General features: G+C 42.3%; 1 protein-coding gene across 3 annotated transcripts in view; it reads left to right on the top strand.

The window, feature by feature from the left end:
- MAD1L1 (mitotic arrest deficient 1 like 1) overlaps nt 1-27,701 on the top strand; it is a 482,152-nt gene that overhangs the window by 268,432 nt on the left and 186,019 nt on the right. For all 3 annotated transcript variants that reach the window (XM_075565583.1, XM_075565584.1, XM_075565586.1), the window contains exon 15: nt 4,208-4,298. In XM_075565583.1, coding sequence (XP_075421698.1) covers nt 4,208-4,298 — 91 coding nt within the window. The remainder of the gene's footprint in view (nt 1-4,207; nt 4,299-27,701) is intronic.

The raw sequence follows: 27,701 nt of genomic DNA, 5'->3' as shown, positions 1-27,701 counted from the left end.
AAACCTGTAGGCTTCTGATCGATCTGGAAAGTTTTTTTTGTTTTATTTTAATGGGATGCTGAAATATATTCGTATCCTTGACCGTGTCCTATGTGTGCAAAGTGACAATATATTTGGCTTTGTGACCATTCAGCGTATATGAACAGCAAATAAAAATGTCACTTGTAAGCACATTCACATATCTGAGGTTGGTCTGCAACCCTGCTTTTCCCCATTATCTCTTGGCATTCAAGGCTTCCACTGCAGCCAGGGATTCTGGGAAATTACATGCAAATGAGCACGCAGGGTCACCTTTAACTTCATGTCCATTTTAACATGTAAGTGTATATGAAGAAACAGTACTAGCGCCTTGAATTAATAATGTCCTATCCATGTGCTGTAGCGGAATAACTTTTATGGAAGTTAATTTTCTTTCAGGCATTTGTTATGGTTTCTTTATTTTACCCTGCTCTCATTCCTTGGTTTATTTTTTACGGTCCACATTAATGACCTTTATTATCACAGATCAGTATTGCGTATGAGCTGTTGAGCTTGAAGTCTTTCGACGTTTTATCGAATGAGTTCTCTGAAATAAAATATAAAAGTTAAAAAAACTGCAATAACGGCAGTGATCTAGAATGAACTAGATCAAATAGCAACTTCTGCTCCCAAATACTGAGCTACTACAGCAGGGGCGAGCAACTCCAGTCCACAAAGGCTTCCAACAGGTCAGGTTTTCAGGATATCCCGGCTTCATCACGGGTGGCTCAGTCTTTGACTGCACCACCTGTGATGAAGCAGGGATATCCTGAAAACCTAACCTGTTGTTGGCCCTTGAGGACTGGAGTTGCTCACCCCTGCTCTACAGCTATATGAAACCAAGTGTGCAGTTTAACACTCCTCCCTCCCCTCTTTAAACTCGGGTGGAGGTTTTTATAGAGTTTATATTCCATTTCAAACACTTTTTCCAAGCAGTCCTGCTTTTAAATGTTCTTTTCTTTGATTATTACTTCCAGAGAAGCAATGGAACTTGATATTGTCTTTGTACACATCTGTCACACCTGCTCTCCCCCCCCACACACACACACACACACACACACAAATTGAATTTCCCTCATTCAGTAGCTCATATAATGGAAAGTGCAGAGAAACAGTTTACTTTGTAACCGCAGGGTGAAATCCCAGAAAAGGTTTGAACACCAGCACATTTTATTGTAATTGTGATTAACGAGTGCAAATAGTAGCTCCCCCTAAAGAATGGGGCGGGGTGGAAAATAACATTTGCTCGCGAACAAAAGCCGAGCCTTTCACAATGCGTCGCCGCCTCGTCTGACAGCGAAATGTTTGATAAAGAGAAATAGCTAAAATTCCGCAAACGGCTGCAAAAATCTTTCCAAGTGGAACAAATAAGATCTTGTATTTTGTTCCCCCTGTCAAACAGCAGCTCCAGTAAATCTTAAACATTGTCTGTGGACTTAGTGACTGGGTAAAGATAGAGTATTTCAAAAGGAATACATGTACATGTCAGTGCGTATTAGTCATACTTGCTGTAAATCTTTTCTCTCTGCTGCTAATACCATACCGCTGCCATCAAGAGCTCTTTAACGTGTTCACTGCTGGAGCGGGCCTGCAGTATATTATTGCCAGTGCCTCCCGCAGAGTGGGGGATTATTGGTCTCTTCCTCGTAATCGATTTTTATAACCTGTTTTTCTCCTGTTCTCCGAATTATCTTCTTTTGGACTCTGTAGGCAGTCAGATTGCACTACAGGGCTCCCAGCTGGGTAGATCTAGCTAAGAACGTGTTCAAGGTACCTAAGTGACATAGTCAGCGGCTGGAGAATGGGGAGTAGACATTTCTGCTTTATTGCTTCATTTATATTACATTTTTATTTTTCTATTGCCTCATTCAGAATTTACAGTAAAGCTAGGAAACCACCTGGTTTACACACGGGGCAGTCACAGTTTTATGCAGACACCGGTACAAATTGTAAGGAGAGACCACAAAAAGCTTCTTAAAATCACTTCAACGTTAAGAAAACCTAGTTTTACACAGCATTTTGAAGCCGCTGCCTGCACCCGGGCTGTTCAGCCAGTTCTCCGAAGGGGCCAGATCGGGAATCCTTTTGGAGTAGAAGGGGCACAAGCCTGATTATAATATACGTTTAAAAACTTGAAAATTACAATATTTCAGCATTTTGCAAACCTCTTGACAAATTGCACTTTGCTCCTGCTAATTTCATAATCGTTCCTTTGGTACCCGAGAGTCCAAGGGTGTATAACAAAGGAATGTGGGGGGGGGGGAGAGAGGGATTGTGGGGGGGAAACAGAGAGGGGTGGGGGCGAAAGAGAAAGGAGGGGGGGGGAGAGAGAGAGAAAGAGAGAGGATTGTGTCGGGTCGGGCAAGTCCAACCGACATACATAAGATTCGTGGGGAAAAAATAATTTTTGGAGCGGTTGTGGACGAGGATGGGGTGGTTGGCACTCGGCTGCCAAATACCCTATCACCGGCCCTGCCCATATAAAAAAATGGAAGATTGGGCACCGACCAATCGACAAGAGTACCTTTAAATAGCCGTCGAGTCAGGAGAGAGCTGTGTAGCAAAAAGGATAAATCACGAAGGGGTGGAGGAACAGTACACTCCAAAGCACAGCCCAAAGGAGAAGATCCTAAGTGGTGGGAAATTTGAAACCAGCCAATCACAACAGTGCTGATCTACTCCCAAATTCAACAACGCCCCCAAACAAGTTAATGTATTCAACATATACACACAATGGTAATGCACTTGACATACTAAATACCGTTTATCATGAGTAATGTCTTCATCCTTAAAACAGGATCAATAAATGTAACACTCAGAGAGATAGCCATCTGACGGTCAGAGGTAGCAGGCTGGGCTTGACCTTTGTTATGTAACCACCTGACCGCCTCTGTCGTCGCAATGTTTTCTAGTAATTGTACAGGGATTGTGTTCGGTAATGATTAAACTGCATTTCCATATGCTACATATGTACGCCAACATCCGTCATCACAGGAGTATATGCTCTAAATTGCAATAACAATTATTGTTCATACAGAGCATAAACTACCTTTATATGCTAATGATGCACTAATATTTACTACACATTTGAATATGATATGAAATTAGGGTTGTACAATATTTTGGGCAATTATCTGCGTATAAGGTGAATTGGACCTAAATTTAAATAATAGAGATGGTGAGACGCACTTAATTAAATATTTTACAGGTAATGATTGTAAAATATGTAGGTGTACTTTTAGATACTCCAGGGTACTGCAAGCCCCGGATCCCTTTCTTAAAATCCTGCTAACCTCTTCACTGCCTGAGTCCCATTCAATAGCAATGGGATTCGGTTACGGAGATGGGATTTGCGGCATATGCTGCAGAACTGAGCAGCACTTAGAACATACATTGGGAAGAAATATTTGGTGCAGCAGATGGCATTTGGCAAACTAAAATAGAAAGAGCCCATCTGGTGTTTTTTTTTTTTTTTTCATTATTATGCTAGAATTCTTCTCTTTTCCAAAACATTCAAACTGTGTCATTTGTGAACAGCCATTTATTAATTATGAATACAGCAGCTATTTGCTGGTCTTATAGTGTCCATGTTTCAAGTTGTGTATTTTTCAATGTTTTAGATCTGGGTTTAAAATGCTTTTCTGTTCCCATTAGATTATATGTATATAAAAAATAAAACTTGTGCCCACTTAAAACCATCATTCACAATGATTAAATACTAGCACATCATGGTTTCAATTTTCAATCTAAAAATGCGACAATTGTCAAACTGTAAGTAACGGTTTTGTTTTTTGTTGTTTAGCAAAACATTTTCCCTTAATACAGAATGCTCGTCCACTCCACATTGCTTAGCAATGCATACCACTGCTGATCAATTGGAGGCATTCTTGGCATTAAAATAAAACAAATTCATGCATCTTACGCTGATGGTGTTCTGAAACAAGCAAACCATATTTTCGTTTGACCTGTGTTAGCCATGTCTCCCACAAAGATATGATCCAGTAAAAGAATATTTATCACTGAATACAATAGTCTGTTTTTGTTATTTGCACATTATGGGGGAATGTAACTAGTTGCAGAATAGTTTTCTGCATGGATGCGTTGCACAAAAATACAGGTTTAAATACATAGTCTATTATTCACAGTATCTCCATTCATATTATACACTTAACATTTTACTTCTTTGCAGGTTGAAAATTGAGCAGCTTGAAACCGAACGTGGTCGCCTAGAGGAGCAGAACAAAGTCCTTGAGATGAGGCTAGAGAGACTAAGTCTTCAGGTAAGCAAAGAAGAGGCGGCTTTGTACGTTTAATCGGTTTCTCTTGACACACAGGTCTTTGGCCATCAAATGCTGTCATTACTCTAAACTAGTCGCTAATGCTGACTGGCAGGTGGAAGAATAGGCCATACATAAGTAACGCAGAAACGCTACACTTCTCAATATGCCTGTTTCTACACTGTTACTCTCTGTAGCTATTCGATATGTGGCGTAATCCACATTTAACAAGCGAGTTTCCATGCTCCTGAATATAAACCAGTGAATTGATAACTGTTCCCATGTTTCTCACCGTAGTGAATGGGGAGCTGTTTATTATATTGCCTATTCACTTTTTCTCTTCTGCCTAAGCCCGTTTGTCTCACTTACTTTTTATACAAGATAGATATAAATGACACATTCTGTTATTTCCACTATTTAAGCAGAAATACGTTTTCTTCATTTAAGGGATTAGCTGCAAAGTAAGCTTTGCTTTAAAAAACGTGGCGATGAAATAGAAATTGGATGAACAAGAGCTATGTTAATGATTTTGCTTTAGTATTTTTAAACGATCGGGTATTATTATTTTAAACATGATCAGCTATCTGCAGATACCCAGCTAAGGGGGTAATTCAATATTTATTTATAAAATGTTTTACCTGGAAGTAATACAGTGATAGTTACCTCTCATTTTCAAGTATCTCCTGGACACAGATTTATGATGACAAATACATGGTTAAATTTAATATGAACAGAGGTTATACTTTATATTTAAAGACATAGCATGAACAGTTAGATAATATAGGCGTATGGAACAGTTACAGACCAGATTAAAATGGGAGACGGCTTTAGTTTTGAAAGAATTTAAACTGGTGGCGGCGTTGAGTCTCCAGTAGGTTGTTCCAGTTTTGAGGTGCACGGTAAGAGAAGGAGGAGCGGCCGGATACTTTGCTGAATCTTGGGACCGTGACCAGTCTTTTGGAGTCAGATCTTTGCGAGTAGACTCAAGTGATGGCTAATCTAGTTCTTGGAGCATTTCACAGTGATGTGTGTTGTAATTACTTTGTAGGACAAAGCAGCGTGTTGAGTTGTAGAGGGTGTCTAGTTTGCCAAGGTGAGTTTGGGCTGCTGTACCATATACTATGTCCCCATACTATAATGGGCATTCGCATCTGTTGTGCGATACGCTTTCTGACGAGCAGACTTAGAGGATTTGTTCCTATAAAGTACACCTAGTTTGACATACAGATGCAGCCACCAGTATCCGATCACTTGCCTGAGTAAAAACTAAGGCTGCGCTTATAGTACCGGCGACGCGACGTCGCGGCAAAACAAAGTGTTGCCGCCGTTGCGTGCCTGGTCGCCGGAAAACGAAATACAACTTTTGCTAGTGGCAACGGGTGACGTCATCCGTCGCCGTTGTGCGCACTATAAGCGCGGCCTAAGGCACCTCACAAATGGAAAAAATAGGGTAACCCCAATTATCGAGGCCACTACCAGGCACTATGGAGTGTGTTTAGGAAAGAAGGTTTGACGCTGGTATATAGGTGATGCAGGTAATAAGGCAATATATGGGTATCTCCGATACTAACTCTTTGAAAAAGTCCTGGCTTGGACGAAACGCGTAAGAGTGTTCATGCTGTTGTACATTGCTGGTTACTAATAAACTTTTTTATATTCATACAACTGGTTGAGTGAAGGTGCTGTGAACCTCGGAAGCAATCTCTATTTTTTTAAGGCACCTCACAGTAAATGCCTCAACCTTTCTGTGAGATTCCTAATGGCCCATCGGATTAACACAGCGGGGTCCCTGCAGTTCCATTCAGTTGGAATCTCACAGAAAAGTTGAGGCATTTACTGTGAGATTGTCCCAGATTTTCCAAGGCAAGTGATCTAATACTGGTGGCTGCATTTGTAGGTTTTGGATGTCAGGGTATCAATGTGCATCCCAAATGTTAAATTGGAGTCAAACCATATGCCAGATATTTAAAACTAGTGACAGGGGCTTGGATGGTATTAGAGTTGTTTCCGATCTGTAATAGCTTTAGAAATGTAACCGTGGTTCCAAATCTCAATGTTAGTTTTGTCCGTGTTTAAAAACAGTTTGTTTTGGGAAATCTAGTTTTCAAGTCTTTAAAAATCAGATTGAAGTACGTGTCCAGTGTCAGAGGCGAGAGCTGTGTGCATATATGATTGTGTCATCCGCATACATGTATCTTGAAGCTACCTTAGGCCGTGCTTATAGTCCCGGCGACGCTGACGTCAAGCTGCGGTCGCTGAAAAAAATAAAATTGAATCGACTTCCAGCGATCGCGACCAAGCCATTGCACCGTCGCATCGCTCTTACTAGAAGTGCACGCGACGGATTCAATATATTTGTTTTGACGCGACGTCGTGTCGCCAGGACTATAAGCGTGGCCTTAAAAGCTGTAGGTAGATTATTTATGAAAACATCTAAAGTGGGTGTTTGGGACGTTATCGGTCAAAATCCCATTGCAGTAGGAGTTTATGGCCAATAACGGAGCGATCGGCTGTTTTGGGGCATATTGAATTACCCCCCTAATTCTTAAGAACATTCCCAAACTGTCACATTCTCTCCAACCCCTTCTCCATTTGACTTATGATTTTTGACGATATGCTTACCAGGAACCTAGGTGGCACTGGTACATGTATGTGAAGCCTCATGTAGTCTCGGCATGATCCGAGTGACTTAAACCAACATCTTGTTTCACCTGAAGGGCGTCCCCAGAGCTGAAAATACTGTCTTAGCCATTGGGGCTCCCCGGCTTCTTATCCATGCGAGAGGAAAAGAGTGGGATACAAAAAGAGGAGTTGGAACTGCTCCTTTCAGATCCTGTGCAAAATCTAGCCCAGCGGTGCGCAAACTCCCTGCGCCCCCCTACCTGCTCCCTCCTCTGTCGCGCCCCCCCCCCTCGTGTCTAATGATGCGTCGAATGACGCTGCGGAGTCATGTGACCTGCGGTGTCATTTGACGTCAAGTCTCCATGGTAACGGGCCTCATTTGATGCCGCGTTGTCATAGATGCGTGACCAGAGCCTGGTAAGTAAGTTTACAGAGGCCTCGCACTTGTAGTGTGTGGCCTTTGTAAACACCGCTCCCCCCCCCCCCAAAAAAAAGTCTCTGGGGCGCCCCCCAGTTTGCGCACCGCTGATCTAGCACACGGTTTCTATTTTTCCTTTGCTTAAACTATATTTTCCTTCGGGATTTGCTTACATTTCCCCGAAGTACCAATCGTATTAAAGCATAAGTTCATTTCAGTTTTAAAACCCCTGGAAAAAAATGTGATATTTAAATCTGATACTCCGTTCAGGAGAGATAAGCATTTGAAATATTAAGTGTCTGGAAAGTTAAACTGGAGCTCTCCCCAAGGCCCAGTGCAATCTAACGGTTACCATGGCAGCCAAGCTAGAGGTTAAGAAAATCAGAAGTTTTAACAAAGGAAAAAACATTAATAAAAAAAGCAGGCCATGCTCAGCGGGCAAGATGCTAACATAGAAGTTAAACTTGCACACTTCTGGGGGAAATAGCTGCTTTAGTTGTTATTATGGTTGTTATTTATAGACCTAATTATACAAGATCTTTTGAGACCTCACAAGTCAGATTAAACGTGTATTTTCCATGACTTGTGTACAGTGAATAGTATTAGCTACAGCAAATCTGAGAAACGCTCATGGTGGTCTAGGCTTTTTTTTTGCCACGGCTAAGCATCCGCGATAAGTCGCTACTGCGATGTCTGCCGCGCACGTCAGACCGCTCCGTCAAGTCATGTTTAAAATGTCCGGCGTGGTACCGCTACACTGCCTAGACCGGTCAGCTTTAAATGGACCACGGAGCGAAATGTCCAGTGATGAACTGCTCTGCGGCGATGTGTCCCAGTGGGCAAACGTCCCATTCCGCTGTCATGGTGGGCTAATAAATTGCATCACAACTTGCAAAAAAGCCTACAGTACTGTGCATTAGTATGGTTACTCTAACGCTGTACCATGGAACGTGCAGCACACAGTCCTATCCAAATCCTCCACACGACCAAGACTAACTGGGATTTCACATTGGGATTTCTCAGGCTTTCATCATTGTGTGTAGATATAGATCTCTACATCCAGAGCAGCATTATGGGCCATGCTGGTTATCATCTATTATGGCATATTTTTCATGTGTTATTAAAGCATGTGGAGAATCGGTGATATGTTTGTGATGCATACATTGGCACCGTTGGTCTTTAAAGCTTTTTATTCCTACATCAGCTCCCTTTGTTTCTTGCTAAAACGTTGCCAGTGTTTCAAGATGTATTTCTTTCCTTATTCCGCCAGAGAATATGCAGCACCTGCCTTATACATCTATGAAAGCTGCTCTGTTTGCTTAACCCATCCTTTATCTTCCATCTCTAACTTGTTTCTTTTCCTTTTGTTTAAATTGCTTCGTGCTAGAGAACCTGCAAGCTTTAAATGACTTGAATTTGAGTTTAGCCATTGATGTTTATTGTGGGCAAAATCAAATATTTTCTCTTTTTATTGCCAATTCCTTAAGATGGTAGATGTGACAGCTCTGACAAAGCGATAGCTTCCACGCACTGCTGCTGGGCCAGGGTTAGCGTGAGAGCCGTCAGCTCATTGCTCTATGATTGGGTTGCTATGCAGTCTTTACCTATCAAACCCTGTGGTCAAACAGTCTGTGTAAAGGCTTTTTCAGGAAGTGAACCGCTCCAGAGCGAACTGATAAAGACGGGATCATTTTTATCTTTGAGATGTAAGCTATGTCATGGCAGCATACAACAGATATGGATAACATATGATAATACAACATAACATACTGCATGTATGATATAATGGGTGAAGTAGTCTGGGTCTCCAAATTCATCTCCCAAAGTCACGCCCCACAATTCCTTGCTGCTGTGGATACAAATTATTGTGAGGAGCGACTTTGGAATCTCCTGCTGTAAGTGACAGCTATATTCCCCACACAAGCTCAGGAACCCACTATACTGCCTGCGGTCCGCCATTCTATATATACCGGTTTATTTTTTCAAACCCTTTGGAGACACCTCCTGATCACCCTGTTGGAAATCGCCATTCTAGGTAATAGATAACAGTGACGTTTAAGGGGCTCATGTCACTGGGGAAGAGGAATGTGTAGTGGGAGAAGTGTTATTTCATAAAGGGAATGGGATGATGGTTGGAAGTTTGCGATTAAAAAGTCAATAGAGGCACAATTTGTAATAAACCCAAATAGTGACATACATAGTTATCTATTGGAGGCTAAAGAAAAAGGGATAATGAATATAACCCTCACCTGGGTGTAGAGTGAGAGTGTCCTTAAGGAGAACTGACACTTCACACGCCAGAGATGTACAGTAAGGTGCTGCTTTGTTATCATTGAGACAATGCTTGCAGACCCGGCAACATTTTCTGGTAGTAAGATGGATACTACTATGTGGTACAGATACCAAATTCAGCATGGGGAAACCAAACCAGGCCACACATTTTTCAATTAGGGTGTGGTGGATTGTGTGTGAAATAAAGCCCTCCGTGGAGACTCGATATCTTGTAACTCGGTCAATGAGTGCTGAATTTTCCGCATAGTATTTTTATACTTGTAGTATGTTATGTTACACAACGTCCTTTTCTCTGGAAAAGCTGCAATGCCATTTTAATTTCAAACAGTCTAGTGTTCCTGGTGAGGAGGTGAGTGCGACAGTGGAGGTAACCAGGCTCACTAATAAAGATTAAGCCCGTTTGGTTACCTCTGATCCATGTGTTGGGGTTCAGGAGTGTCAGCTCTTAAACCCAACTATTGTAAAAGCATTACCTGTAATTATGTGACAAACAATTTTTGTGTTTTTACATTTCCAGGAGTGCCAGCAAGCAGGGATTGCTGTGGTATGAATTTCAAGGGGGGGGGGGGGTTTGCAGAGAGTGTGTTGTCAGAATGTGTCTATCTAGTCAGGGCCCAGGGTTGCTGGTTCCCCTAAAAATGTACCCAGGAATCAGGTCGGATTCCTGGATGCATATAGACACTGTTTCAGAGTATCTCCCCTTGAAAATGCTTGCGTGACTCACCACTAGGGTTCCCTGCTTCAGCACAGCCCAGAAAGGTAAATGGTGCAAAGGGATGGGGGGGGGGGGAGATACCCAGTTACTGTACAGGTAACCCAGAACCTGCTTAGAGGTTCTGGGTGTACTCCAACCATCTATAAGGCTGTGAGGGGGCTTGTAAAGTCCAGTCCCAAGTCTATTTTATAGTGTGTTGGGAATATGACTAGTAATAAATAAAGTGCACTTTTTTAAGTTCTATTCCCCATACCAGCAAAACTTAGGATATGTTATTATTATTTTATTAAATTGTGTGTTTTAAAACATATCTGCTTGTGCACAGAAATGAGCTGGGACTTTCAGAACTAATGCTCTGACAGGCAACAGGGGCTACCAATTGGTGCCAGTACGTCTGGCAGGACATCTGGAGATGAAAGCCCCAGAGAATGTCTGAGGTGTCAAGACCATTTGGAGAGGAGGGAAGGACTCAAGTATCCACGTCCTGGGATCAATGGACGCTCTTTGCATTTCCATTCGACCCACCAGACTTAGTGGAGCCGACAATGGGTTAGCTAGGGGGAAGATGCTGCTGGTGGGCACATTTCCCATTGGCTGATTCATATTTCCCGCCCACCCAGTTTTTTCAAGCTAGCTCAACACGCCCCCTGCCTCTGACATCATCAGCCAGATGAGCCCTGCTCTGAGTGGCTGCGGAGAAATGTCTCACTCTTTGAATTGGACTATAGTATTTTTTGAATGAAACTCAGAAGTATTAAAACCCCTACGCCCATCAGATAGTTCTCCAGACCTCTAAGATTCTCAGATTCTAAACTTCCAGTTTCAAGTCTCCAGCAAGAAAGGGCTGCTTCAGCGAAAGCTGTCTGGAATATTTTCTGTTTTTGCAACTGTTATCAGAGTTAGGATTCCCTGATCCCAGGCGAGTCTAGTTTGTTACCCCAATTCCCAAGTAAGTGTGTCTTTTTGCATTAGTTTGTGTGTCAGTGTGTATGCCCTTTCTTGTGAATAAATTTACAATTTATTTCATTAACTTGTTTTGCTCAAAGCATGATCCTGGTAAAAAGGTGTAAATTGCCTGGTCTCCTGTGACAGCGAGGTTGTCTGATTATTTTTGTGTTCACTTTTAATCACCATCTTTAATATATGAGACGGGGTCTGGCAAAGACGGTATCTCTTAATTTTATATCATTTCTGGCAGTTCCCTCTTCCCTCTCCCAATGACCTAACAGTTTGCTCCACATTTACACTACGGAGTGCATAGAGACCTATTCTTTGCCTTGCATATCCCAGGCCTGTCTGTCTCATGTCTTTACATGACACAATAATACAGGGCTGAGAAAATCCCGGGTGTCTGGTCGCCCGGGTGTCTGGTCGCAGCTGAACAGAGAGCGAGGGGAATCGGAGAGCAGGATACTGGGGCGGGGCTAGTCGGAGGGGACTGGAGATAGTCGGGAGGAAGGTGTCTGTCTGTCTGTCTGTCTGTCACTGAGGAGGGGAGTGGAGGGATCGGAGAGCCAGACAGGAGACAGACGGTGGGGATAGTTGGATGTGAGTGTGTCAGTGTGTGTCAGATACAGTACACACAGACATACACACACACAGTGGTAGGGAGGGGTAGCAGGAAAACCGCTCCCTCCCCCCGCAGAGCGTGCCTAACGAAACACTGGCTCCTAAAAAATGTTGGCTAAGTATTTTATATTTTGGCAACCTCCGGAAAATTAATCCAAGTGCTTTTGTTGTTGAGAAAATAATTGAAGAAACCTTTGTACTATTACAGACCTACTTGATAGTTGCTATTGTGTTTTTGGTTATGACAAAACTGTTTCGTAGTTGAATTTTCTTAGAACAAGGTTTGTAACAAATGGGAGATATAAAGTAAAACGGTTTTATGTCTTCACTTAGATAATGGTATATATCTTATACAACTGATTGGATCTAGGTTTAGGCACTAAGCATGCAATGTGCAAAAATGTTACATATGTATAGGGAAAATGCTATGTGGAGTTCGGGAATTCAAGCCCCATATGGCCGTTATGTATTTAAAAAACGGTTTACATATAAAAAGCCAATGACGCTACCAATTAAGCTCTCATATATATGGAGGTTTACATGTTTGAATCCATAGTATACTGTACTATCCAGCAGAAAACATGATTTATTGCAAGAAAGCGATCATGTAATGGGCCACCAGCTCCATCCCTAATGACCGCATCATTTCACTTTAAAAGTTGCGGGAACGGAGAGACTTCCGGTGACGTCAACGGGTGTGGATCACTAGCGAGGGAGCTCCTAGAATCCTCCAAAATAAAACGCACATAAAACAAATTTCAGACGGAATAAACCGGACCAAAAATACCTCAAACAGCTGAACAGACCAGCAATGTCTAAAAAAAACAATGATGCAGGAGTTTGCAACATTCTTTGAAGGAACACAACAAATGGCTTAAAATAAAGAAAATGGCGACCGCGCTGAATCGGCAGAATGCGTGATGGCGGACCAAGACTCCAAGGAGGAAGAAGGCGAAATCACTAGGTCCTACCTTCCAGGCCTATTCAAAAAAATGCAGCAATCCTTGCAACTATCCTTTCAGGCCGACCTAAATACAGCAGTTAAAGACATTAAAGGAGAAATCTCAGCCCTCTCTCAAAGAGCTTCAGATTTAGAAAATAAAATGGAGGAAGCCCTCCAGCTGCAGGTAAATATGGGCGACGAGCTATTACAACTCAAGCACGAAGTTCACCTTCTTAGGCTGGGACCATGGTACTGCAGACCATGCAGAGGCGCCCGCACGCTGAGCCAACAGACTGCCTTAAGGCAGTGTTCGCGTCCATGTGACGTGTGGGCACATGGGCGCAGAAGCAGGAGGGGGCACGCATTGCGTGAGACATCAGTTCAACTGATTTCTCAGCACGACAGACAGGTCACGTGAGCAGTTCGCCCAATGAGGGCGAACCAGCTCCGTGACATCACTGGCACACCCCTAGACACGGACGGCGCACATACCATGGCCAAAAAATGCACCCGCTTCAAGCGGGTGATGTCACAGCGGCGCGCGCCTCCGCACGGGCGAAGGCACTATGGACCTCACCTTAAAGAGGGACAAGAAGATCATGAGAACAGGGAGAGGCGACAAAATATCAGAGTTAGAAACATACCTGAGACGGTCCTTGTGGAAGACCTCTGCCCCTATCTCATCAGGCTCTTCTCTGCGATAGACCCAACGATAGAGGAACGAGATCTAGAGATGGACCGGACGCATAGAGCCTTAGGGCCTAGATCTGAGGACCCTAAAAGAGCAAGAGATACTATTGTACGGCTCCACCATTATTCCACAAAGGAAAGGATCATCAACTGCAGCAGAGTAAAGGGTGACATCGCCACCGAAAATTCCAATCTACAAATTTTCAATGACCTCTCAAGGGTTACCGTGGCACGCTGCAGAGAACTAAAACCACTAACCTCACTCACGGATAAAGGAATTAAATTCCGGTGGGGCTTTTCGTTCAAGCTCACTGTGTTAAAAAATGGTAAACAGATCGTCCTCCGATACCCGAAGAGACAGAGAACTTCCTACAAGCAATGGACCGGTCACCTTTCCAGACAGCCAACGAACCACAGCCGCAGAGTGCACCGCCATGGCGGACTGCCCCGAACATCAGAAAGATTGGCTGGTCACAACCAACAAAGATCCACCAAGTGAAATCTAAACTCAGCTGGCATCCAACCACCACCAACAACACTGAGGAAACAAACCTTCTCCCAGGCTGCGATGAAGAGTGTTTGTAAGAAGGGGAAGCTAGTTGCCTAACGCAACCTGTGGCAGAGAGAACGATTCGACCATCTAATTTGCCCTGCAAGTTTAGGTACTTAACACCTTGTCCCCTCCTCCTTACATAATCACTGTGCATGACAGCCGGAGCGCCGAGTCCCGTCCAGCTAAGGATTTGCCACATAGGACCCCACCCCCCTTCCTTCTTAGATGATAGAGGAGCAAGTTTAAACATCAATCCAGGCCATAGACACAGTTTAGTCTTCCGAGATGGAGGGCACGGTCAGGCCAGGAATCTGTATAAAACAGGGTTGGGGGTGAATATAACGAGGGTTACCGGACCTTACACCCCCTGCCCACGTACGTACGTATGTATGTACCTTTGTATATTTTGTCCATGTCGAACGGGGCTGGCAAGGCTCACCCCTGGTGGTGATAGAGCTGATGTGGAGATGCCTGAAAAGGGTGGACTTAGCGTGATCAGACTCTCCTAGTCAAATGCAGAGACTCCCTGCCGAGAACTCCACTGAGGTAGGACATAGTCACACAGTACAACCCCACAAACGCAAACAGGAACACAAATACTGCTATGGGGCATAGACGAAGTTTAAAGTTAAAACTGGCGATCTAGATACCAAAGTCTCCCTATAGTTAATCGAGCTCTTCGTGCTGGTGAGCCTCAATGGATATACTATGTAAAGGAGAGACATGATTAAAAGAAAGAGCATATACAAATGATATCATCAGAAGAACACACAATAAATGTGGCATTATTTTGTTAGAACTAGTTGGCTCAGCTATAGGAATAAGCTGTTAAAATCTACGGGTTCCCTTTTTTTCTTGCTGTACTATTTCTTTATTGTACAATATCTATTATAATATAATGTTTGTAGAAAACCGGGTCCGGCTGGAACTGGGTAGAATAATATAGGGAGATTTGTCCATAAGCTATCCTGTTCTATGTGAGAGGATAGGACATTCTCAACTTATGACCCTCTTACCACTCCTCTTCCCCCCCCTCCTCTCCTCCACCCCCTTCTTCCCTCCCCCCCCTTTTCCCCTTTCCCCTCCCCCCCCCCCTCCAGTCCCCAGCCCCCCTCCTACCCACCCAACAATGATTAATGTCTTGTTGGAAGGTTCAAACTAAGACGAACGATATCTAACGTCACTAAAGGTACAATGTGAATAACCAATTATCAAATTTGGTCAACTGACTAAATATACAGTTAATTATATACAGAGGAAATACAAAGTAACAATTAAAGAAAGGAGGATTCATGCTTCCGTTCTCTCGCAGAGTCCTGCCCCTCAGACCAGGGAAGCCTCCCATGGGCTTAATGCCTGCCCATTCAGTCAGTTCTCAGACTGATTGCTATGTTTTCGGGCGCCTAACACACCCAATTGTCTGTCTTCCCCCTCGGTCTCCCCTGTGTGCCACCCCCCCAACAAAACCAACCAAGCTTTGGAAAATATACGGTATCTTCACCACCCAACCTACCTCTAAGGTAATGAGAGATAATCCACAAAACCCAACCACCTAATTGCTAGCCCAACCCCAAATAAGGTTATTTCACTCAATGTGGGCCTTCACTCAAATAGAAAATTGGCCCTCCAGGAATTTAAAAAAAGTAAAAGGGGATATACTATATCTCCAAGAAACACATTTTGACAGCCAAAACCCTCCGAACACCTTCCCGAAAGCATTTTACTCATCTTTCAGCAGTAAATAAAAAGGAGTAGCTATACTAATCAAACAAGGAACCCCATTTAAGACAGAGGAAGTGATCACAGAAACAGAAGGTAGATTTATAGTTGTGCGTGGATCCCTATCAGGTTCAGATCTAACACTAATAAATATATAGGCACCAAATGATAACCAGGCCAAGATCCTGAGGAAGGTTCTGGAATCAATTGAACCCCAGTTCATGTCTTCCATATTCCATTTTCTTGGTTCTATTTCCAGAATTAGACAAGTCTACAGTTCCAGGTCAAGCCCATTCCACTCTGGTTCAAAGAACATCAAAAAAGTTCAAAGAACATCAAAAAAGTTCAAAGAACTAGTGAAGGAATTCGCTTTAGTTGATGTTTGGAGAACTAACCATCAAGGTCAAAGGGTCTACTCATTTTATTCATCCCAGACTTACTCCCGACTCGACTATTTCTTAATAACTAAAAACATTCTCAAAGCCACGCTACAATCAAACATTTGTCCAATCACTAGGTCGGACCATGCCCTGATTGATCTAACCCTGTCATCTCCTTTCACTAGAAGCAATTTATTTCATTGGAGGCTGAATGAATCCCTCTTAAATCATCCAGAAATTGTAAAAAAAGAAAAAAAAAGATCAAATCCTCCCTAGAGGAATATTTCAGCCTTAACAAAGGATTCTATTTTTGAAATAAACCTACCAATGTGGCAATTTGCAAGAGAGCGACCCTCTGCTTGTACATTCTCACATCTATCTAGCCACCGGTAAATAGGTGCATGATTCACTCACCCTTAAACCGATACCCAGATAATACACATGGAGATATTGATGGCTATTTGCAATTGAGTATATAATGTCTGACATGGCTAACACCTTTAGCTTACCCGGATCAGATTGGATCATGAACTTCGGTTCTTTCAACCTCTTCCTCCCCTCTCTTGGCCCAACACTTGACACCCAGCTATAGGCGCATTGATTTTTCCTTCACCATATAAAGACTGTAGCATGGATATTATTTACAGCTCAGATCTTTGCTGATAATGAAAACCTGAAGGAATGCTGTTATCAAAGCGACCCTTTGGATTATCAACATGAAGGCAACTGTTAGTCATGTCCAACTCATTTGTTTTTACGCAACCGGGAGGGAAAATGACTGGGGTTTCTACTGGTTGAAATTGGATACATTTACCTTCTATCTGCATACCTGTTTGTTTCAGGGAACTGTACCTTAACGTAGTGGGACATTTATTTTACTTAACGTCAATCAGTGTCCTGGTACAGTATATATTATATAAAACTATTAAACTTTATGAAGTCTCCCAAACTCCATATCTACCTGTTATCTCTATCCTTCACTATAGTAATCATGTCTGTGTGAGCCATGAGTTAGATCAACTCTGCATGAAATCTTACTGTTTAGTGTTGGGCAAGTGTTTTTAACTTCCCTGATCCATTGTGCGCGCTGCGTGATGTAAATACATAGATTTCAGTATCTTGGGCTCTCTTCCATTAGCCCGTATGCGTTTATTTCCTCTGTCTTCTATGCTCCACTTGCTGCATGAGTAGAGAGTCTTCAAGTTTAGCTGCTTGAAGAAAGATTGATTAAAATCAGCAACAGTTTGAGTTAATTGGTTCCATATGCTTTGAGCGGAAGCTTGACTAGTTAGAAGTTCTTGCAATTAGTTCACAGCTGGTTGGTGAGAAAAACAGAACTGCGTTTACTGTTCAGAGACTGGAATCTTTAAAGAGAAAGTTGCATTTACCAAGCTCTGAACTTGCCATGATGCGGGAAATAGAAGTTTTGGGTCACAGCCTACTTAAGAATCACAGGGTTAGACTTTGGGTTAAATCCCCACCAAAATTAATTAACTGTTTAAGAGAATGGTCATTAACAATTGTTAATGGATGGCACATCTTGATAAGTAGGCCTCTTGTTCATTGTTTCCTTCACTGTTCCTGTTAACCACTCCAGTGCCTGAGTTGTGGAAGGTATTGCAAAACAAAGTATGCTATGGAATCCCCTTTTGGAATTTTCGAGCATTTACATGTATATTTTGGGCTTACTGTGTATGACATTTAGTGACTGCTTAAATGCCATTGTGCACATATGCAAGCACATTGTCGCACACTAAAAACGCATGTTCTGAGCATTCTGAAATTGACAAACAATTCTGCACGTTTCAACAAGCTTTTCTTTCCCTCTTTTTTTGGCACACTGCAGAACTTACATACTTGGGGCTTTGAAAATGTCTAAACTCCTGGCTACATTCTTACCTAGCACCTACGCCAAGGGCGGCCAACTCCAGTCCTCAACGACCAACAGGTCAGGTTTTAAGGATATCCCTGCTTCAGCACATGCAGCTCAGCTGTTGACTGAGCCACTGATTGATCCACCTGTGCTGAAGCAGGAATATCGTTAAAATCTAACCTCTTGGTGGCCTTTGAGGACTGGTCATCTTTGACCATGTGGTCACCCACACACAATTCAACATATGTTTCCATTGAAAGGCTTAATATTACAGCAGTTCCCTGGACATCCCTAAATGGTTCCGCGCAAGTTTCAGGTCATTTGAAAATAGTACCAAATACAGAATTAAATAGAAATAGCCGTGTTAGTCTAGTTCTGATCGAAGTACTCTTTACTCTGCACTACTGAATGCAGAAGAATTTGCAATGTATCTGATCTCAGACGCGCTATTACAGAGGGTTGGGGTTTCCTTACAATGCATCTGATCACAGACGCGCTATTAGTGAGGGTTGGGGTTCCATTGCGTGTCTGAGATCAGATGCATTGTATTAGAGGGTCAGGGTTCCACAGAATTTCTCAATATTATTGTAAGGTTCCTTAACCAAAAAAAGGTCGGAAAGCGCTTCACTATAGTAAAGCACAGGGCTCTTAAGCCAGTTCTCTGAAAGGGTCAGATCCAAAAATATTTAGCAGAAGGGGCACAAGATTTTTTGGAATGTCATTTTACATACATTTGAAAGCTTTGAAAATGGTAATATTTCAACATTTAGTGTGAAAACTTAACACTAGGCACCTACTAATTTAATACTAGTTGCTTGGGCAACTGAGCGATCAAGATCCCTTCGCGGGCCACAAATCAGTAGAAAAATACGATTCTTTGTATATCTGTACATATATTAAATCATACCAGCAGATAGAAGCAACTTCTGCAGGGCAAACAAGCTTCAGAAAAATACAGAAGTTCATCCCTCGGCGTGTTCTCAGTACGCGGAAGTTTCTTCTGTAAGTCTTGTGTATTAAGGGTGCAAGAATACTTTGTGGCCAAGCATATGGGTATAGAACCCCTTTCTTTGCCATACTATCTTTGTTTACAAATGTCTCCATATCTTCACCACACCAACATAGACATCATCGTTCTGTCCTTACTTCTAAGACTCATCGATCCTAAAGACTCTTTCAGAAATTACAGTGGTTTTTCTTACCTTCTTCTAGGGAAATCTTCATTAACCTTCATCTGAAAACATTGACCTCACTCCCACAAGTGTATCAGTAAAAACGTCGGAGGCTATATTTAACTAAATGGGAGAGGTTCCTTAGTGTGGACATCTAATTTGTGTTAATGGTGGAATTTAGAAATAACTATGGAAACTTCCTGTGTGAACAGGTCTCACTATTTTCCTTTTTGTTTCTTGTCATTGTTTTCATAGTTTACCCCAAACTCTGAACAATCGTCTTGTGAAAAGAACAATAATGGTTAATGACGCTATGATGTCACACTTTGGCGAATTACCTTTGACAGTTGAAGATGGAATGTAAAGGGACAGTTGAAAAATATTTTTGGCAACCAAACGTGGTCAATTTTAAAGCAAATATATGAACATTCAATAAACTATTACAGAAATAATAACCTTGTACTTTTGTAAGACTTCTCATCCTCTGATATTAAGTGTTTTGCAATGTCAGAATGAATGGTTATACCCATCAATAGCAATATTCCAAATTGCAGAAGACAGGGATGTTGTGTATAATAAAACATCACGCGTACAGTAGCATACAGTAAAAGTATGAAGTAAAACTGAGAAAGCACATTTGGAAATATAAATCAAGGTAATTGTTAAGGGATGTAATAAAAGGCATATTTGGAAGAAAGCTTTAGCTATCACAGGTTTGAAAGAAAATTGTCTCGTGTTATAGAATTGCAAAACAATAGCAAGTCTATTCCTGTTTCAGAGAAGCCAGTGGAAGACATTACATAGATACATACTGTACATGCATACCCACACACTCACGAAAACCCATATCTGCTGTTATTTGGAACAACCCTCACAAATTATAGGGCATATGAGGCAGTTCTATAATGTACCCCGCCTGAGTGAACTCCTCATTTGCAATATGATAAGCATTTTATTATGCGCCAAATCGTCTATGCACTTGGATATAGTATATTGGGTGAAATTCCATCAAATGTACTTGTAAGGTAATTGGATGACAAGCCCATGGCGGATATAGTGCTGTTGTATAATAATCCAAGCCATCAATATTAAGAGAAGTCATTAACGTTATTACCATTTTCACCCCAATGCTGACCCAATGTCAATAGATACAGTGGACAAATCGCGCATAAGAAATTCATTTCCATGATAAGAATAGGATTCTTCTCCAGTAAGGATGGTTTTCACGAGATGCAATTACTAAATCATTAGTTATTATTAAAATGCTAATTAGAACCATATCATGTGTTTCCCCTCTTCAACACTGCAGTGGTTCGTTTTCATTAGTTTATTTGTGACAGCTGCGATACCTTGTAGTTGATTAAGATGAGTCCTTAATAGATGCAATAATATGTACAAAGCTTTTTAAACCTCACGGGTCTCGGCTTCATTTGTACAGAGCTCTTTTCTGCACATAAGGAGAAGACCTGGGGGTTCTGTGCATGGTTAGATTAATGAAGATATATTTGTTGGTCACTTGAAGGATGTGTCGGCTTTAAATAATCCCCACGTCTCCAGTACCAAATACAGAAACCGTGGAAAGTATACATCAAGCATAGAAAACTTTTTACATACATTGTATTGTATTGGAATATCTGAAATCATGGCTGGAATGGCACATCTAAAAACATCATTTTGTTATAAGCATGTCACTAGTCAATAGTGTTAAAACCACGATCGTCTCCGTTTCCCACTGCCGTCTGTCCATACTGTGAATGCTAAGAAATGTTGTTCTTGCAAACTCTAAGGGATCATGTAAGTTTGTGATTCCAAATTCTGTCCCAGAGATGCTCTTTATAATTAACCTTTATCTACAAATCTTTTTTTGTTCCTCCGTCTTTGAACTGTAAATGAAGATACGACTTTTTCCATTTAAAGAAGAGGTTTTTTTTTGTATTCTCCTCTGAGCTCGTCTCGCTCCCAGCCAGGCTCCCGTCAGCAGCGGCAAAGCTTGCGAGGAACATTCTGGCTCGAAGTCTGAACAGAAAATCAGATAAGATCTGCCTGGGAGTTCCACAGCAAACACAGAATAAAATTATCATTGATGGTTTTTCCGCTGGTGCCGTCAGGTAATTGAATTTATGAGTAAAGGGGAACAGGGGAAAAGAAGGCCAAAAAAACCCATATTTTTCTTTTTCAAATTCTCATAGTTTAGTGCAGAGTAAAATATTTTATCCCCATAAGCGTGTACTTCTGATGGATGGTTTCGGGAGATATGTGAATTAATTAAAATGTGTTTATATACGCGAGGTTGGCGAAAGGAAAAAAAAAAACTCTCTGGCTGCTTAGTTCACAGGACTCATCCTTGTTAACGGGATTCTGCGCTCTGCCACACGAATACAATCTTGCTGCTCATTCACAGCAAAAGGTACAGTGCATAACTCTGAGGAACAGCAAGAGTATGGAAATGTAACTGATGGCTGGTCCATTCTTTGCCTGATCAGATAAGATGCGTTCCATGGCAGGATGTGCTGAGAAGGTTTTAAATACGCATCTGAACTCCTGGTTGGTAATTGTTGGTGCACGAGATGTGCATATTGTGTCCTGCTAGAGCAGGGGTTCTGAACTCCAATCCTCAAGACCCCCAAACAGGTCAGTTTTTCAGGATATCCCTTCAGCACAGGTGGCTCAGGAAGACTGAGCCACTGATTGAAGTACCTGTGCTGAAGCAAGGGTATCCTCAAAATCTGACCTGTTTGGGGGTCTTGAGGACTGGAGTTGAGAACACCTGTACGAGAGAGTTGTTTAAGTACTCTAAATACCCCTTGCCTATATCATCCAGTAGTAAAAATAGCAAGCAGGGTTATGAACTCAGTATTTTATTATTGGGAAGAGTACAAATGCTGTGCAGCAGAGGAGAACGTGCTTGAGGTGCCATTGAAAAAGTAGTGGTTGCATGGAACAGACCCTCAGAGGATGCCTTAAAGGCTGTAGGGAATCCCTACATGTTGGGATATAGGCGGTAAAGACTGTAGATGAAATAAAGTAAAAGATTTGACAGTAATAGTGAAAAATGTGCAGCCCTGGTTGAGGCACAAGAGTAGTCTGACCTGTACTCAGCATTGGCCCTCCTCTACGGAGGGGTCAGTTTGTATCACGAGAGAGAATTCTGTAACGCTTACAAAATACCTCCCTCACTGCACATGTAGAAATGGGCTACAGAAAGTAAGGTGGGATGGGTGGTTAGGCGGGTACAAAATGAAAAAGGTGGGGAGAGGGGTGGGAAAAAGCAGTAAGCAGTTCACTTACACTCAGCTTATTGTATCATTAACAGTACAACAGTATCACGTTATGATATTATTAACACAGCAGTTCAACTCTCATACAGCTTCTATATAGTGCATAGTCTCGTGTTAATCCCTGTGCCCCATCTCGTTCACCCAGGGTTCCCAGACTGCCCCCTGTCTGTTTTAATTTTTAGTACCTTTAGATTTGAGTACTTTATCTACAGTATGTTCCTGCGCTGGGGGAATGTCTCTTACTTTATTCCTCGCATACTGCGTGACTGTGCAGTAACGTAAATATAAGCAAAAGCAAAATTGTCCTCACTTAAGAAATTGGCTGGCAGCTGCATTAAGCCTAAAATGAAAATGATCACAGTTGACTCTGGTTTTTGTGTGGCTGGAAACATCACACCTTTGAATGTCCTCTAATTTGTTTCTTTCAAGCTGGTTACTTGTTGAATCATTTGGCGACATGTATCCAAGTCATATTTGTCTGTAAACATAAATTGTTCAAGGTTAATAGCCTCACATCCTGATGAGTAATATTTGATAGCTGCAGACATAATGTGCACTTTGATGTAGCTTAAGATGCTACAAATACTGCTTTATTTAAAGCTTCTTGAGATGTAAAATGTTGTCTGCCAGTTTTGGCCCATCAATGAAAATAAAATGTACATTCTCTAAGTAGATACTCTATGCACAAACACAGAAGGCGTTTCATGACAGAATAAAGTGACAGTATAGTTACTTCATTGAAAATAATAAAACGTGTTAGATGGGGCATTGCAATTCTCTGTTTGCAGAAATAGTTAGCTATCGCTTTGGCCCAGGTGTTAAAAATGTGTGGGGCGGAAATTGTGTATCCTATAATTTATCTCTACGATGGCAGCACTATAGAATTAATAACTGCTAGAGAACACCATTTTAATTGTTCCGTTCAGTCTTTCCACTGCAAAGCCTAGGCCTGCTATAATATTAGCTCTTGTGGATCTATGATGAGCCTTTAATATCTGCAGCACCTATAACACCCCCCTCAAGACTTGAAGTCCAATCAGTAACTGTTTTTTACCCACGGTTTGTCTGAAGCATCCTTTAACTACCAGCTAGATCCGCTTAGTCTTTTAGTTGATTGCTCCCAGGTCCCAGGGCATACTTGAAAACGAGATGGGCCTCTCAATATATATTTTTACCTGGTTAAATATTGTATAAATCAGTAGGTCCAAGTTATTCCTTGGAGACCGGCCTGCTGTTCAGATCTGAGCGTGCTGGGTTTAGTGTATGCAGCTTACATGTGCATGGATATATCTGACCAAGAACCAGATCTATGCACTGATCTGCAGGCTACTGCGATTAAAACCACTGAATGGTGGCAGCATGTCATATTTATATTGCAGCTTCATGTGGCAGCCGGAGTACATTAAATTGATGGCCATCAGTTTTCTGTGAGATCTGGTTAAACACACACTATCTTAGCGAACTCAAAACCCAGACGCACAATGTTATATATTTGTTTGTCAGTTGGAGTGCCACTGGATGTGACCAATTATTATTTAGTACATTGTGTTTTTTCTATATTTTTTCTTCATACGTATGGGTCATTTAGTGTAATCCTTTGACCAAAACATCTCAAGCCTGCAACCACATCACGATAACCCATCTCTTCAGCGCCTACACTACCTTGCAGCCTTAAGATGTTTTGGCCAAATGAATTAACTAAATAGTCCATACTTATGAACAACAACATATAGTAATGTAGTCAATAATTTGTCATATTGGCTGTGCATTGGGGGCTTCTTTGTTTATTATAGTTTGTTTATTTGATAATTCCTGTAAGATATGGATGGGTATGCAGGCAAGGAAACCATGAAGAGGAACTTTGATATTTTCAGCCTGGCAGTGTTTTTCCCCCCAGATCGTTTTCTTGGAAATATCAGTCTGGGAAATATTTAGGCAGGTGCTAAATCCTCAGTGGTATGAATAAATTACAGGAGGAACACTGTACAAATAAAATGCTGAGCTAATTAAACCTTTGTGCACAATTGGAGTTTGTTGTTCATTCAGTGATGCTAATTCAAGAGACATTATAACTGTGTCGACTTCTTTAAACCTTAGGCTGGAGCCATGGTGCCCCAGACTGTGCGGAGGCGTCCGGACGCTGAGAGATCAGATTGCCTTAAGGCAGTGATCGCGTCCATGCGGCGTGCAGGCAGAAGCGGGAGGGGGCGCACGTTGCGCAAGAAGTCAGTTGAAACTGATTTCTTTGCGAGACAGGCCGGTCATGTGAGCGGTTCGCCCAATGAGGGCAAACCAGACCCGTGATGCCCCTTGGCACGCCCCCCCCCCCACCCTCCCACGGCCGTCCACCATGGCCAGGGAAAGCACCCGCTTCACGTGGGTCACTGCACAGCCTCCGCACGGTCTGCGTCACCATGGCCCCAGCTTTATTCTCTGCCAAGCACTTTCTCCAATGACTCATTCTCAATTCGTTCTAATTTTATCATAACATTTATTTTTGGTGGTCTCCCAACTACACTCGTGATCACTTCTAAACCCTGCAAAGACTAAACATGCAAATGAAATATTGTGATTTATTTTGCTGCTAAGTACTGGGCGCGGCTATTTACACTCCCCGCCATGTCTTATAGTTTTGGAACCATATACTGTTCCGAAAAACATCAACAATAAACCTGACATGTGAAGTATCCAGGATTTCCCGGAGATTGCCTTTTATGCCCCGTTTAGCAGAAGTAATGTGTGCTGTGACAGGTCTTTGAATTTAAATATTAGTTACAGTAGTTGCCTTCTTTATGTCCGTGACTTATTTTAGGTATACTTTAGTTGTTTTTCACAACTGCTCATTACTTGGAATTATATGAACTGAGCGTTTTAATCTCTGCATGTTCTGTGGTCAATAGTGTGAGCAGCTGGTGGCTTGAATGACAGACAATGGGTTTGTGACATGCTTTTAGGCCACTGTAGCTCTCTGTTGTTCGACACAGGGATCCGTGCTAGACCTGGGATTCTGGAATATTATGGAAAATCCATTTTCAATTAATCAGTTTACAAATGCCTTCAATATCCCCAAAACCTGGTGTGGCTTGTTATACCGAGGATCCCTGGATTAGCGCATACAGTATAGAATTGTTTTTATTTAACAATATTTTACCGGGAATGCCAAGTTGGGGGTGGGATAAATGTTGTTTTCTAGTGTTTTCAGCTAAACAGAATCAACAATTCCAGGCATAACTAGAGTAGAATAGAAGTGGTCTGGTATTTTGTGGTGAGATGAAGAATCGCTGATGGAGTCAGGAAACCATTCCTGGGGTGTGATGCTTGAACAGTAAATAAGTAATCGATATCTTGCCCTTGAAAACAATGAGGTACAAGTAATGAGTCTTAACGCTGCAGTTCAAGCTGTCATTTAAAAATGTATTTTTTTTCTTCCAATGCTGTGTATCAATACAATATGCACACTGACAAGTGATTAGCTAAGTTGCAGATTGATCCGTTCTCCTGTGATCGATCGGCAAAGATTCGGCTTGGGGTTCACTAAATGCATCTTGAGTCCTCTTCTGCTGCACTGACAGCAAAAGTTCTGAGGAAGATCATGTGACCAGGCAGACACTAGATTCAATTGATTCACTGCTAGAGAGGGCAGGACTCAAAAAGGTGATGCTGTTTCACAGGGGATGTGACTTTGTAAATGGTTGCTATAGGAACAAAAATGCTTGTTACATTAGAATACATTAAAATGTGTTTACGTTTTTTTTTTTTAATAATGCTACAAGTATTTTCTCAAAGTACAGAACTGATTTTTTATTTTTTTTTAAACACGTAGGATATTGCTAGAAATGCAGCTTTAAAGTCAGATAAAGGGCTACATTGTCACAAAGACATGTCTGATAAAGAATATGTTTAGGAACAAGTTGGAACACAAATAATGGAGTAATTCTTCAGCTGGTTTACTAATTCGCCGATGCGAGCCATACCTAGGGGTATGCACACATGACATTAAAGGAAATTGCAAAACGATATATTACCCTCTTACAGGGGCGTAGCATAAAAATTGATAACATTTGATTAGTTAGAGCAGGGGTGGGGAACCTTTTTTCTGCCAAGGGCCATTTTGATATTTATAAAATCATTCGAGGGCCATCCAAAATTATCAACTTAAAAATTAGCCTGCTATATTTGGTCAAACATTTAATGAACTCACCACTAATGTGATGGCTGGAACTGCTTCTCTTTGGGTGACTGACTGACTCTTGGGTGGTGGGTGACTATGACTGACTGCGGGTTGGTGTCTGTGCGCACGCACATGCACACGCACACACACACAGAAATCGGGCAGGGGGGAGGGAAATCAGACTCTCAGACCCACTCTCTCTCTCTCAGACTCTCAGACCCACTCTCTCTCTCAGACCCACTCTCTCTCTCAGACTCTCAGACCCACTCTCTCTCTCAGACCCACTCTCTCTCTCAGACTCTCAGACCCACTCTCTCTCAGACTCTCAGACCCACTCTCTCTCTCTCAGACTCTCAGACCCACTCTCTCTCTCTCAGACTCTCAGACCCACTCTCTCTCAGACTCTCAGACCCACTCTCTCTCTCTCTCTCAGACCCACTCTCTCTCTCTCAGACCCACTCTCTCTCTCTCTCTGACTCTCAGACCCACACTCTCTCTCTCAGACTCTCTCTCTCTCAGACACACTCTCTCTCTCTCTCTCAGACACACTCTCTCTCTCTCTCTCAGACCCACTCTCTCTCTCTCAGACTCTCAGACCCACTCTCTCTCTCAGACTCTCAGACCCACTCTCTCTCTCAGACCCACTCTCTCTCTCAGACTCTCAGACCCACTCTCTCAGACTCTCAGACCCACTCTCTCTCTCTCAGACCCACTCTCTCTCTCTGACTCTCAGATCCACTCTCTCTCTCTCAGACTCTCAGACCCACTCTCTCTCTCAGACACTCAGACCCACTCTCAGACTCTCAGACCCACTCTCTCTCTCATCCTCTCTCTCTCTCTGACTCTCAGACCCACTCTCTCTCTCAGACTCACTCTCTCTCAGACTCTCAGACCCACTCTCTCTCTCAGACTCACTCTCTCTCAGACTCTCAGACCCACTCTCTCTCTCAGACTCTCAGATCCACTCTCTCTCTCTCAGACTCTCAGACCCACTCTCTCTCTCAGACTCTC

The sequence above is a fragment of the Ascaphus truei genome, chromosome 11 (assembly GCF_040206685.1).
Source record: "Ascaphus truei isolate aAscTru1 chromosome 11, aAscTru1.hap1, whole genome shotgun sequence".
In the NCBI taxonomy this organism is placed as follows: Eukaryota; Metazoa; Chordata; class Amphibia; order Anura; family Ascaphidae; genus Ascaphus; species Ascaphus truei.
This window is presented reverse-complemented; position numbering and strand designations above follow the sequence as displayed.